The 13323-nt window shown below is 35.6% G+C and overlaps 1 protein-coding gene across 1 annotated transcript in view; it reads right to left on the minus strand.

The window, feature by feature from the left end:
- LRRK2 (leucine rich repeat kinase 2) overlaps positions 1-13323 on the minus strand; it is a 155486-nt gene that overhangs the window by 52783 nt on the left and 89380 nt on the right. The window contains exons 34-39 of the mRNA XM_023738875.1: positions 8809-8996; positions 7749-7903; positions 6527-6673; positions 6191-6382; positions 5178-5324; positions 1001-1101 (exon numbers count right to left, since the gene is read on the minus strand). Coding sequence (XP_023594643.1) covers positions 1001-1101; positions 5178-5324; positions 6191-6382; positions 6527-6673; positions 7749-7903; positions 8809-8996 — 930 coding nt within the window. The remainder of the gene's footprint in view (positions 1-1000; positions 1102-5177; positions 5325-6190; positions 6383-6526; positions 6674-7748; positions 7904-8808; positions 8997-13323) is intronic.

The following is a 13323-nucleotide window of genomic DNA, read 5'->3' on the forward strand; positions in this document are numbered from 1 at the left end:
TTCCATTGAGTTGATTCCAACTCATAGCAACCCTATAGGACTGAGTAGAACTGCCCCATAGAGTTTCCAAGGAGCAGCTGGTGGATTTCAACCACCAGATTTTTGGTTAGCAGCTGTAGCACTTAACCACTACACCACCAGGGTTTCCTAAGGAGTCAACAGGCTATGTTTAAAGCTGACAAATCTAGAAAAAGAGGGGTACGATCTTATCAGTTAGAGCTCTGCTTTAAGATGTCTGACCTCCAATCAAATTAGTAACGTGAGATCATGTTTTAAACTGCTTTTTTCACTCTGAACACATAGACGCTGTACTTAATAAAAAGAAAAATCAATTTCTCTATGAATCAGGAAATGAAAGATAAATCTGAGGTAAAGAAGACCTGAAGTCAGGAGCTTGCTATGCTTAAAGTCTGGAAGTAGGCAGAAGTAGCTGAAGCCTGACTAGTGTAGAGTACCAGGGACAAAAAACATACCCCTAACATGGCCCAAGAGTCTACATTTCTAATAAGCTCCAAAGTAATGCACTGTTGCTGGTCCATAGATGACACTTTGAATAGCATAAGACTCAAAAAACTCATTCCCATCTAGTCAGTTCCAACTCATAGCGACCCTATAGGACAGCGTACAACTGCCCCATAGGGCTTCCAAGGAGCGGCTGGTGGATTTGAACTACCGACCTTTCGGTTAGTACCTAATGCGTAACCATTGTGATGTAAAAGAAAGTGTATAGATGAGTCTTATAAAACAAATTTACATCAAATTTGAGTATTAAAATTACAGGAAATCTCAAAATACTGGTTTCTCTTCATTTTCAGTCAGAGAAACAAAACAAAACTACTCCAGAAAAAAAAAAGGAGGGCTAATGTGGGATTTCATAAACTCAAGTAAGCTTCTGGGGAAAATGTGGTCATCATTTTCCATTTTCCAATCGCATGCAAAACAAGAGTTCCAGGAGATAACAATGAATGGTTTAATGTAATAATTGTATTGGATTTCTTACTTGTCTTAACAGCCTAAGCGACGTATGTTTATTAAAAATCTTCACAGCCACTTCTTCTCCTCCATAGGCAGCTCGATAAACGGATCCAAAACTGCCATCACCTTTTGAAAAAAAAAAAAAGTACAAAGTACTTAAAGTAATCTGCTCAAGCAGAAAAACTAAATAAAATATACCTACTGAAAAGAAATCTGACCTACTTGTTTCATTGAATCAAATCTGCTCTAATACTATCTCTTCCTTCTTCTACTCCCTGAACTAAGATATACCTAAAGATTTTGTCCCCAGCCTCCCAGTCTCCTCTCTACACTCCCACTCAATTATGTCATCTATTCTCATGACTTCATCTTTCTCTATAGCCAGAGACTTCTCACATTTTCATTTATAGCCCCAATCTATCTCCTAAATTCTATTCTGCATTTGTAATTTCGTGGAGTTTTCCACTGGCAAGTTCTTTCAAATTGTAATCACATTCCATCAAAAGCTACATTCATCATTATTTCTTCAAACCAATTTTTATTCCTACTTCCAAATATCTGATAAAAACAAAACAAAACTTTTCCCTGTCATTCTGGACTCAAAATCCAAGAATTACCTTTAACTCCCTGCCCCATGCTTAGCCCCACAGTTAATTGGGGCATACTTTGCTGCCTCACTCCCACCCACGCCTTCCTTTCTATCTCCATGGCCAGCCCATCAATTTGGTGCCTTTAGTTCCTTCTGCCTAGACTGTAGAGGTCTCTCAAATTCATTACTTCCAATTCATTCTACACTCTCCTGCCAAATTAATTTCACATAATTCCACTTTGATTGTGTTGCTGTCTTGCTCAAAAACAAATTATTTTAATAGCCTACTAAATAAAATCCAAATTCTGCCTCATATTTATCATGTGGTTCCAAATTCCCTTTCTAGTTCTCATTCTCACTCTCCTTCTCATTTTCTAGGCTCTGTCCAGTAGTTCTCCTCCCAGTCCCAGCTGTACAATGCATCTGAGGAGCTTTTTAAAAATACTAATATCTAGGCTCCATCATCAAATATTCTGATTCAATTAGTCCCGGGAGGGGATAGGCATTAGGGTTTTGTCTTTGTTTTTCTCTTTTAGCTCTCCAGGTGGTAGTAATAAACAGCCAGGGTTGAGAACCACTGCTGTAGACAAACTGAAATAGTCAAAATTTCCTAAATATACTTTGTACCTTCTGCTTTCCATACCCTTGCTTATGTTATTCCTTAAATGGCTCTGCTATCTCATCCTCTCAACCTTTCTGGAGTTTATCAAGACAATAAGGACCAATACCTATAGTACTTCCTCTGAGAAACTGACCATGATCAATCTCATGGAAGTCACTCTCCACTGACATACAGTAAATCGTTATTAGTACAATATTTATACTTGTAAAGTGCCTCGAAATGTAGTTGCTTGATGTATGGAATTAAATGAACACACACAAAAAAATAGAAGGAAATATACAATATTAAAACTTATTATTTCTAAGTGGTGAAACTATGCATCTCCAAAAAAAAAGGTATTTTTAATCTCTGTAATTAAGCATATAAAAACATACATTCTTTTATGCTTAGAAACATGTACATTAAAAATAAAAAGGCAAATTACTGATTTGAATATATGTCTTATACCTTCTACTAGACTGTAAACATGTTGAAAATATTATCTGTGTCTTGTTCATCTTACCAAACTTCTATCCTGTCCTTCCAGCACTCAATAAATATTGAACTTTTAAAATCATTCATTAATGCCATTAGCATCAAGAGTTGAAGGGAGAATGAAAGCTGTAGGAACAGTTCAGTATTGGCATTAGAAATAGGATTGAGTAAAAAGTAGAGGGAAGAGAGAAAGAAAGCAAGTAGAGAGGGAAGGAAGAGAATGGGGAGAAGAGATGGAAAGCTAAAGAACAGATGCATCCTGCTCTGGGTCCCCTCAATCCAGATAGCAGCCTACAATGAAGAAAAAATTTAATGGAGCAAAGAGAAGAAACACAATCTAGGAAGATATATCAGAATTTCAAACGGTAGAAGCAGAGATTTTTGTCTTTGAGAATCACTGTCATACCAGTCCCTGGAGAAGGACATCATGCTTGGTAAAGTACAGGGTCAGCAAAAAAGAGGAAGACCCTCAACAAGATGGATTGACACAGTGGCTGCAACAATGGGCTCAAACATAGCTACAGTAGTGAGAATGCCACAGGACCAGGCAGTGTTTCATTCTGTTGTACATGGGGTTGTGATGGGTTGGAACTGACTTGACAGCACCTAACAACAACAACAGAATAGAACAGAATAGGCAGAATAGAACTGCCTTACAGGGTTTCCAAGGAGCGGCTGGCTGGTGGATTCGAACTGCCGACCTTTTGGTTAGCAGCAAACTCTTAACCACTGCATCACCAGGGCTCCATTAATGCTTCAAAATAATTTTTGTAAACATTTTTATATACACTGCTTAAACACATGTCTGTTAATCTGAAACATATCTTAATGCAGGAAAAAGGGATTTTTTTGGAAGCTGTGCCTGACAGTTTTGGGCTCCTTCAAAGAAGTATACACCATGTCTGTTACTTGTATGTAAGATCTAGGATTCGACTTTAACAATCCAACATTTTGTGTTGCTTCAATATTACTAATATATTTACTTTCAGAGTCCAAGAGCATTTAAATTTATTCTAAAAGTTTCCCAGTCAACGTGAAGAGTTACAAAGGAATTATTTATATGTCATGTTCCAAATGCTGAATAATTTTGGCTAATAATGTTATATCCTCATGGATGGATTTTAGGTATTCTCTTCATAATAATTTAGTTAAAATTAAATGTAAACATAAACAACAACAAATTCCACACAAAATAAAGGCAGAATGTTCTTCAATACTTTACATTAAATCAACTGAGTGCTCTTAATAGTCTTCGCAATGACTCCCAGGAATGTTTAGAACTTGACTATGGACCCAGTTTAAAGCTTCTGATATTTTTAATCCCAATTTTTTAAAATAATTTATTTTATTTTTGTTGTTGTTGAGAATATACACAGGAGAACACATACCAATTCAACAATTTCTGCATGTGAAATTCAGTGACATTGATTACATTCTTCAAGTTGTGCAACCATTCTCACCCTCCTTTTCCAAATTATTCCTCTCCCATTAACATTAACTCACTGCCCCCTAAGTTTCCTACCTAATCTTTTGAGTTGTCGTCATCAACCAAATTGTTTATTTAATGATTATTTTTATGAGAATTCAGCATTGTCATACTGAGTAACAAAATTGCTGTTATGAATACACAGAGGTGCTCTATTATAAGGTGCTTTATTTATTTATTCTGTTTAAGGCTGAAAAATGGCTGCTTTACATAACTCAATAAAAAATCCCCTTATCTGCCTCCCTCATCCCTGGCAATTAAAGTTAATGCAAGGACCTATTTCAGAAATATTTGTGCTTCCATGATAGCACATGTTCATCTCAATCCTAGTTTACACGAGTCTATAGAAAGTAATTCCAAATTTATAAGATGGTACCATTTTAAAATATATTATTCCAACTGAAAAACATTATAAACAAATATATGAAGACGCTAAAAATCTATGGGGACCTAATCATGATATTTGAATATTTTCTAAATTATAAGAAAGAAAAAGGTAAATTTCCTATGTCCTAATTTCAGGGCTTTGAGCCAGTTCTTCCCGGTTCAATCATGGCTGCAAAAGCAACACTGGAATAGAGCCGAATTTTTAATGTAGGTGAACTGGAAAAATTATGGGTAGAAGCCCTGCAAGAAACGTAATCTCCCTTTTGGAAAACAAGGGCAGCGTATGCGTTGCATAACAACCTAATCTCTTGCTGGTTTGATTTTGCACAGAGTTGGAAGCAGCTTGCCCCACTCAAAGATGGCAGTGGATCATGTCGCTTTGAATGTGTGTCACTCTCCTCAGTCCTGGCAATAATCCAGTCTCACACATCAGGCTCCTGAAAGGGCTCACTACACCTCTTCCAAGTCTCCCATTCCAGGGCTTCAACCGGTAATTTTTCCCTTTTCGGTTGTGGTTCCAAATCACTCGAATTTTAAAAATTCATGTCTGTTCTGGTTTTGCTTCACTGGCCATGACTGAACCAGTCTGAACTGGTTCGAAGCCCTGACTAATTTTTACTCTCAAACCAACAAAAAATAGTTACCTAAGAGAAACTCTGGAGCTTGTTCAAATTCTAGTTCATCACTATTCAACATAATATTTCTAGGCAGATCAGCCAAAATCAAGTCAGGAGCGATCTGAGATATTGGAATGGTGAGCCTTGGTTGATCTGGATTTATTAAGAGGTCTCCTGGAAAGTAGATAAAAGATTAAAAGAAAAAAAAACTTCTAAGTGTATAAATAAATTCATGCTTTTGACTTACTAAAATGATTACCTATCTATAATTTCTAATCCCTCCCTTATGTTTTACTATCGATCTCATTCTTCTCTAGAAAACTTGAGAAAATTTTAAAGGTTCATTCAACATCTATTTACTTGGAATTTTTAAAAATCCATTTCCTAGGCTAACTCAATCAGAACTGCCTTAGGCTATGTGACAAATGACTAGGAGGGAAGATATCCAGTCTCTGTTTCTGCCACATTTTTGGAGTACTTATTATATAAAAAGGAACCCTGATGGCACAGTGGTTAAGCACTAAGCTGCTAACCGAAAGGTCAGAGATTCGAACCTACCAGCCACTCCGTGGGAGAAAGATGTGGCAGTTTGCTTCTGTAAAGATTTACAGGCTTGGAAACCTTATGGGACAGTTCTACACTGTCCTATAGGGTTGCTATGAGTCAGAATCGACTCGACAGCAATGGGTTATTATATAACAGGCACACTGGTAAGTTCCTTCAATGTATTGTCTCTTTTAATCCTCACAACAAGTCTATGAGGTAGGCTTAGTATCCTCATTTTACAGATGAGGTTATGCTGCTTAATGAGACAGTATTCAAACCTTCAAGCCAATATCTTTTCTGAATTGAGAACATAAAATCTTGGTGTTTTACTGGTAATAAATATAATCTATTTTTCTGAACTGTCACTACAATTGAAATCAGTAACTTTCAATTCATCCATTATGGATAAGAATAATTTTACATTTATTACAAAAGTTAGTTCACAAATATGGAAGGATCACTTAAAAACACTTTTAGGTTGCATCAGCACATACCTTCTTCTGCTTTCTTCATTAGGTCATCCAGTAAGATTTTTTGATGCTCTTCACCATCATTAAAACTATACAATGCCCATTTCTTCAGCAGAGTTTCTCCTTCACCACAAATATCAATTTCCAGTAGCCCAGGAAACCATTCCTCCATGAGAGAATCAATGTGATCCACGACTTGGCCCAAAAGAATACAGCCTATACAATCCAAAAAAGAATTCATCAACACCCTGTCTACACCTCATACTGCTGCAAAGATAGAAAACGGGGGCTGCATAGTGAAGAGAAATGTTTTGATTTCTTTAGTCATACAATTCCAGGTTTTTAAATTCATTTCCTTACCTTTTCTACAAGAAGGAACTGTAATTTTTAAGAAACTTTCTGGGTGATAATCTAAGACTTCGGATCCTACCAGGCAATAAGCTTCAGGAGACCAATTCAAGTAGATGCCTTGTCGCCAGTACATTCTGTTTGGGCGAAGTGCTCGTTCTGAAGGAAGTTTAAAAGGACTCAAATGTATCCATTAATTGTTAACTATTTCATATAGTAAACAAAAAAATACTGCACACACAGGTAACATGAATGCAGATCAGTTTGTTTTGAAGGACTGTATTGGGATCTTTAATGATACATCCAGAGTTCTCATTCATACCTATTAAATGTATTAAATATTTTATCTTTACTTTTGCAATAAAATAAATACCAGTGGACAGCCGAAGATACATTTCAGGCCCATGGTGTTAAGTAGTTTAACGTGCTTAATAGATGAAGAAAGAGAATCATAAGTTCTCATAACTTTTCAAAAGAAATTGGTTATCATGCTCAAACCAAAACTTCTTGAATGTTTTAATATAGTATAACTATCTATATCTTGATTAACACCATGTGAAAGAAGGTTTATTTCAGAATACAGTAACATCTGCATAAATCTGAATTTTACAAAAAAAAAAAAAAAGATGTTTTCCTTTTGGAGCACTAAAACATCTTTCTCCCAAAAGGAAGAACTAGTGTTATAAATGTTTTTTTTTTTTTTTCCTTTGCCATAAATCCCTCAGGGATTGTGCAGTAGAATAGGGCTATTACAATACCTGCCCTGAATGCCTGAGATCTGTTACATTTGTTGAGTTTATGCATCTTTAAAAAAAAAAAAAAACTTTCCCTCACCGCCTTGACTATTCAATGGCCATTTCTTGCTTTCATTTGTTCTACTTCTTTTGTTTTGTATGTTTAAACCAATGATTCTCTCTAGCAATCCCCACCTTTTAAAATTGCTGCTTCTAGTTTGCTTTGGTTTGGAAAGCAAGATATTCATACTTGTTGGAGCTATGTCTAAAAATAACATATGGACTTAGAACGAGGACCTGAGAATTTTCTTCCTGACACATTGCATGAGTTTATATGTGCACATGTGTCTTTATACTGGCCACTGAGGTCATATGGGCTTATATTCTGATTTTCAGCTGCCTTGAAAAGAAATAATTAAACTCTGGAAAATGGCGTATTATTAACTTTAATATGTTTTTCCCCAATCTCTCTAAATACTATGTGTGCACAAAATACATACCTCTTCCTGAAAGCATGTAAGGTGAAATTTCAAGTAATCGATTGATTAATCTAGACCAAAATCCCATTGGAAAATAAGGCATTTCATACAGTCGAATAATAATCTCTGAGTTCTCACAATGGGGAAGCTCTATCACAGGCCTGTGATCAGACAAACTAAAGGAAAGGACACCATCATTACACAGCTTCATAAGAGAATCAATGTAATCGATAAAGATAAATGTGTGAAGCAATTGTACTTGTTTTGTAATTTTTTTTGCTGCATGCTCTTTTTATGTAAAAGATTCAGTGGTCATTTAATCAATTGAAATGTATGCTCAACTGTAATAAATGTATGAAATTTTTTCAGTAATTCTATGTACACTAATATATAAATCATTACAATTACTTTATATAGGCAAACATTTAGGGGGTTATATAAAACTTGAAAACAAATACATGTCCTAGAAAAATAAAAGCATATCTATTGTTAGAATTGGCTGCCATCCATTCATCAACGCAATTTGTATTTTTCAGTGTCATATTACTTTACAACATTTACAACATTTCCCATGTGCTTATAAAGCAATATGAGAAAATTCTACAAGACACGGTTAGAACTTAGGCCTCTATTGTGATATCTTTCTCCTCTGACAATTCTCTGCCATAATTACTTTCTCAGTACTATATATATATATGTATTCATATATGTATATATGTAAAATAATCTCTACTATTTACCTTTCTTAAATAATTATTTCTTAAATAATTTAAGCAATCTTAAAGCAAAGAGTAATTATATACATAAAATAAGCCATTATTGTGTTTTGTACTTGACTCCTTTGCAGATTCACCTTAACCATATTGCAATATTTTAGAAGTCATTTACTGTATCTTTAAAGTATCAAATGCAGTGTTTTCATTAAAAGCAAATGCTAGACTTCAGTAAAAAGCTGACACAAAAAGCAAAACACAAAATATATTTAATCATATATCACAGACCAAAGTTACTTTGATGATTAAAACAATATAATAAATGGTGAATTTCCACACAGTAATTATATTTTTAAGTTTTGAGTTACCTGCTTGGAACCAGCAAATATTCTTCTCCTATTGGCAAGGCAATCTGGAATTTTTCTAGGAGTTTAAAGTACTGTGACATGTAGTTCTTTGGAAATCTCCTTTTCTTTGAAAGGAACTTTTCCACATCTCTACGTGAAATAATTCCCTTAGGATGTTTCGGATAGCCTTCCACTTTCACTGTCAAAATCTGAAAGATTTAAACTCATAATCACTAGCATTCTTTTTTTTTTTAAATTGTGCTTTAAGTGAAAGTTTACAATTCAACTTAGTTTCTCATACAAAATTTACACACACATTGTTATGTGACCCTCTTTGTTCTCCCTATACTGTGACAGCACACTCCTCCCTTCCACCCTGGATTTCCTGTGCCCATTCAACAATCTTCTGACCCTCTCTGCCTTCTCATCTCACCTCCATACAAGAGCTGCCCATTTACTCTCATGTATCTACTAGAGCTAAGAAGCACACTCTTCATGAGTATCATAGAATTCATTTTTTTTTAAGAGCTCAGGATTTAATGTCTCTTTGCTCAGTGAAAATGATCAGAACAATTTTAATATTGTAAAGTACAGCAGGGGACCTAATCTCTCCAGTAGCCTTGTAGCCTAGAAGCCCAGCTGGGCATCATCCCTCCAACCTATCTTCACCATGCTATGCCACACCATGGCCAGCAGTAGATTTCTCCACCTCTTCCTCTTGCAAAAGTGGACAATTCTGGGCCTCCAATAAACCTTGAAAATCCCTGAAGAATACCTCCTCTTCTCATTTCCTTAAGGTTAGGAACTATGCCTTATTCATCCGTTTATTCCCCATACCATAGAGAAGTTGGCCTACCTCATGCCTGAACACTCCCCAAAAATACATTGTTGAATAAAGAGAATTAATTTGGATCAGAAATTACTGAGACCCTCTGAAACCAAAGAACCTTGAACTTTCCTTAACTCAATCTGATACCACATATTTTTATAACAACAATATATTCCTAGGGAAATTATATTTCAGACTGTGCTATCGCTAGAAGTTTGCAATAGAAATATCACTTTACGTTTATATAATAGGAGATGGCTTCCAGCAATGGTAAATGAGGCAGTGTAGCACAGTTTAGAGACTCTCAAAGTAACAACTGCATCTTTCTGGACTCTGCTCCCAGAATCTAGGTCAGTAGCTTAGGGTGAGGCTGGGAATTTGCTTTTCTAACAAGTAACCCAGATGATTCTGATGCAGATACCATTCTTGCTTTGGTCATTGTTACAGCAAATAAAAATAAAAGCCAGAAGAACCCAGGTTAAAATCCAGGCTCTGCTTCTTACTAGCTGTGTGACCTTGGGGAAAGGCATTTAATTTCTTCAACTTACACTTTCCTTCCCTGTAAAATGAGATAATAAAAGTGATTGTGTCTTAGACTGATGTGAGAATAAAATAAGATAAAGTATGTAAGGTATGCAAAACACTTATAACTTTTAGTGCAGAGTAAGCCCTCATGTGCTAGCATTATTATCTACTTAAGTATTTTAATGTGGCAAATTCATTTTAACAAGTGGTTTATGCTTGATTTTTTTAAATGAGATAATTCTTGAAAAGCACTGACAACAGCACCAGGCATACGGGAAGCATTAAGAATCATTAATTTTTAGTTATTTGTGGTAGATAGTTTTGAAAGATAGCCGCCATTGATTCCTTCTCTCTGTATGTGCGTGCTGCTCAATACATCAGAAAGTAGAGTCCATTTCCCCTCCCTTGAATCTGGGCTGGCCTTGGGCTTGTTCTGACCACTAGAATGTGGCAGAAGTGACATTTTACCAGGCCTGTGTCTAGCTTTTAAGAGGACTGGCAACTTCTGCTTCCTTCCTTTTGGAAGCCAACTACAATGTACGATGTCTGATTCCTCAAAGACTGTCATGCGGTGAGGAAGTCCAAGGTAGCCATATGGGAGACCACAGGGAGAAACATGAAGACACCAGAAGTGCAAGTGTGGCCTTTTTTGGACCTTCCAGCCCAACTCAGATGAATGGAGCCAACTGAATGAACCTAGCCAACACCATGTGGAGCAGAACCACTCAGCTGAGCCCAGTCAACCCACAGAATTGCAAGAGACAATAAATTGTTGATGTTTCATACCTCCAAATTTTGGAGTAGCTTGTTACATAGCAATAAAACAAAGAAACATTCTCTTAATGTTGTCAGCTTTTAAAAGACTTCCTAACGTTCCTTCAGCCTAGCAACTTGTATTGCTAAATTATGCTCTTATTCCAGAAAAGGATTTTCCAAATTCCTCTGTATTTCTTGCACATATATTTACCAGAATTAAATTTCCATGCAAGCTTTTTAATTCTCCACATGATTAATTCAATAAATCGCTTTCATATCTCTTTCATCATAGAGCTAAATGGTTTTTGCAAACTTCTCTATGCCTTGATGGAACCTTCTTCAACAAGTGTAGTGACCTAACAGCTTGGGGCACTTAGAGAGTAGGTGGGCTCATTAGAGCTCTACATCATGAAGTTACTTCTGCCCTCGCCTTGATGACTCATGGAGGTGAATACCACCATTTATTTTTGCTGATGTGTGTCAGACAAGTGGTTCTTGTTTTCACTTGGTTATTTATAACTTTCATTCTCTTTAAAGCTTCATGAAAATGACATTACATTTCAATTTATCAGCATAAATAAAAATGTTTTTTTTACATTAATAAGAAATTTAAAGTATCCTTTAACTGACCCTTTTGATCTGTCTTTTAAAGTAATTTTGAGTTTTCAAATTCTTGACTTAATTTTCACTTAAATTAGCATGCTTATAGTATAATTATGCTAATAAGAAGAAAAACTTTCATGGTGTTTTAGTTTAATTACCCCACAGACTCTTCAGGGATTTCATTGCAGTCATAGTGCCTGCTGCTTGGAAATCTGCTTTTTTTAAAAAAGCTCCCCAGGTGATTCTGATGCAAACCATTACTGAATAAGGTACTCCCACCCTCATATTAACCAGAGGTGTCCAACTTTAAAAGTTTCCAAATGCACATGGAAGTACACCACTTTTTAATGTAATCTTAGCTCTTTCTCAATAATACATAATTCGATTTGTTTCTCCACCTAGAACAGCAAAATCTTCAGGGTATATTTAAAAATCATTTTGCTGTACTGGATGTATCTATTGACACATATTTTTGATTTGGCACCATACCTGGCACACTCTCTAAAACTATATGAGCGCATCTTCACTGTTTAAAAAATAATAAGCCTTAAATTACCAAATACGTCAATTATAAAAGTAGTCAACATTTATTACTCATGCTAAACTGAAGCAATGTGCTAATAGCCTCACATATATCATCTCATTTAATCTCTTTAACAATCCTAACATTGTTATTATCACTATTTTATAAAAGAAGAAAGGAAGGCTTAAAAATTTAAGAAGCATTCTAAGGGTTGCAACATTAGTGTTTAGAAGAGATCTGAACACAAGTCAGACTGATTCTAGAGCTTGTGCTCTTGACCACTGTACTCTATTGGCCATTATCAGTTAGTAGATGAATGAAATCACACTTTCTGTAATATATGTGCAGAAGGATGAAAATCTAACTTAAAAATATCTACCAAAATATTACTAACTGACATTACCATTAATTCCCAATTATAATAATGTTTTGATATGCTCTCAAGTTCCGTGTTGCAGGATTTAAACCTAACTGAGTTCCTTTTTCAAAATATCTTCCATTTTTCCCCCTTAGACGGAATTGAGCTAGTCTGATTTAAGATTATCTGAGGAAACTTAATTGCCATTACGGTTTAACTGGGAGGGATGCTTCTTCCTTTCTCTTTTTTTTTTTTTCCACCTGGGAAAACCTGATTTATTATGTCTTGGTATGACTGACTTATTGCACAGTGGGCATAGTGCCTAAGTCCCACAAATGTTTTTTGTGGGGAAGGATATTTCTAATGTAAGAAGGTATAATCATTTTAGGGCTCAGGGAGTTTTATGTAAAACTATCAATTATACTCAAAAACAAAAGAATTGACAATGAGTATACATGCTAGAGACATTCTCCCCCAGCTCACCCCAGTTCATGACTAAGTTAAAAGCAATGGTTCTTAATAGGGGTGATTTTTTTCCCCTAGGGGACATCTGTCAATGTCTGGAGCCATTTTTGCTTGTCGTAACTGGGAAGGTGCTACTGGCATCTAGAGGGTAGAGTCCTACAATGCACAAAAAAGAATTATCTGGCCCAGAATGTCAATAGTACCAAGGCTGAGAAACCCTGAGCTACAGTGTTCTGCTCAAGTGGTTTTCTATAGCAAACCTATAGAGCTGGATTATTACAACTAATCAATATAAACTCATAATTAATGGAATATCATTGAGAAAAGAAATCATTTTTCATACGAAATATAAATGAGGAAAAGGTAGCCATAACCACCAGTGTGTAAAGTTTTCAAAATTGTGAGAGTTTAGAGATCAGACCAATTAATTAGATTCCACTCAAGAGTCAAAACTCTCCTCCATGCTGTCTAGATAAA

Source organism: Trichechus manatus, unplaced genomic scaffold (assembly GCF_000243295.1).
Source record: "Trichechus manatus latirostris isolate Lorelei unplaced genomic scaffold, TriManLat1.0 scaffold00123, whole genome shotgun sequence".
Lineage (NCBI taxonomy): Eukaryota > Metazoa > Chordata > Mammalia > Sirenia > Trichechidae > Trichechus > Trichechus manatus.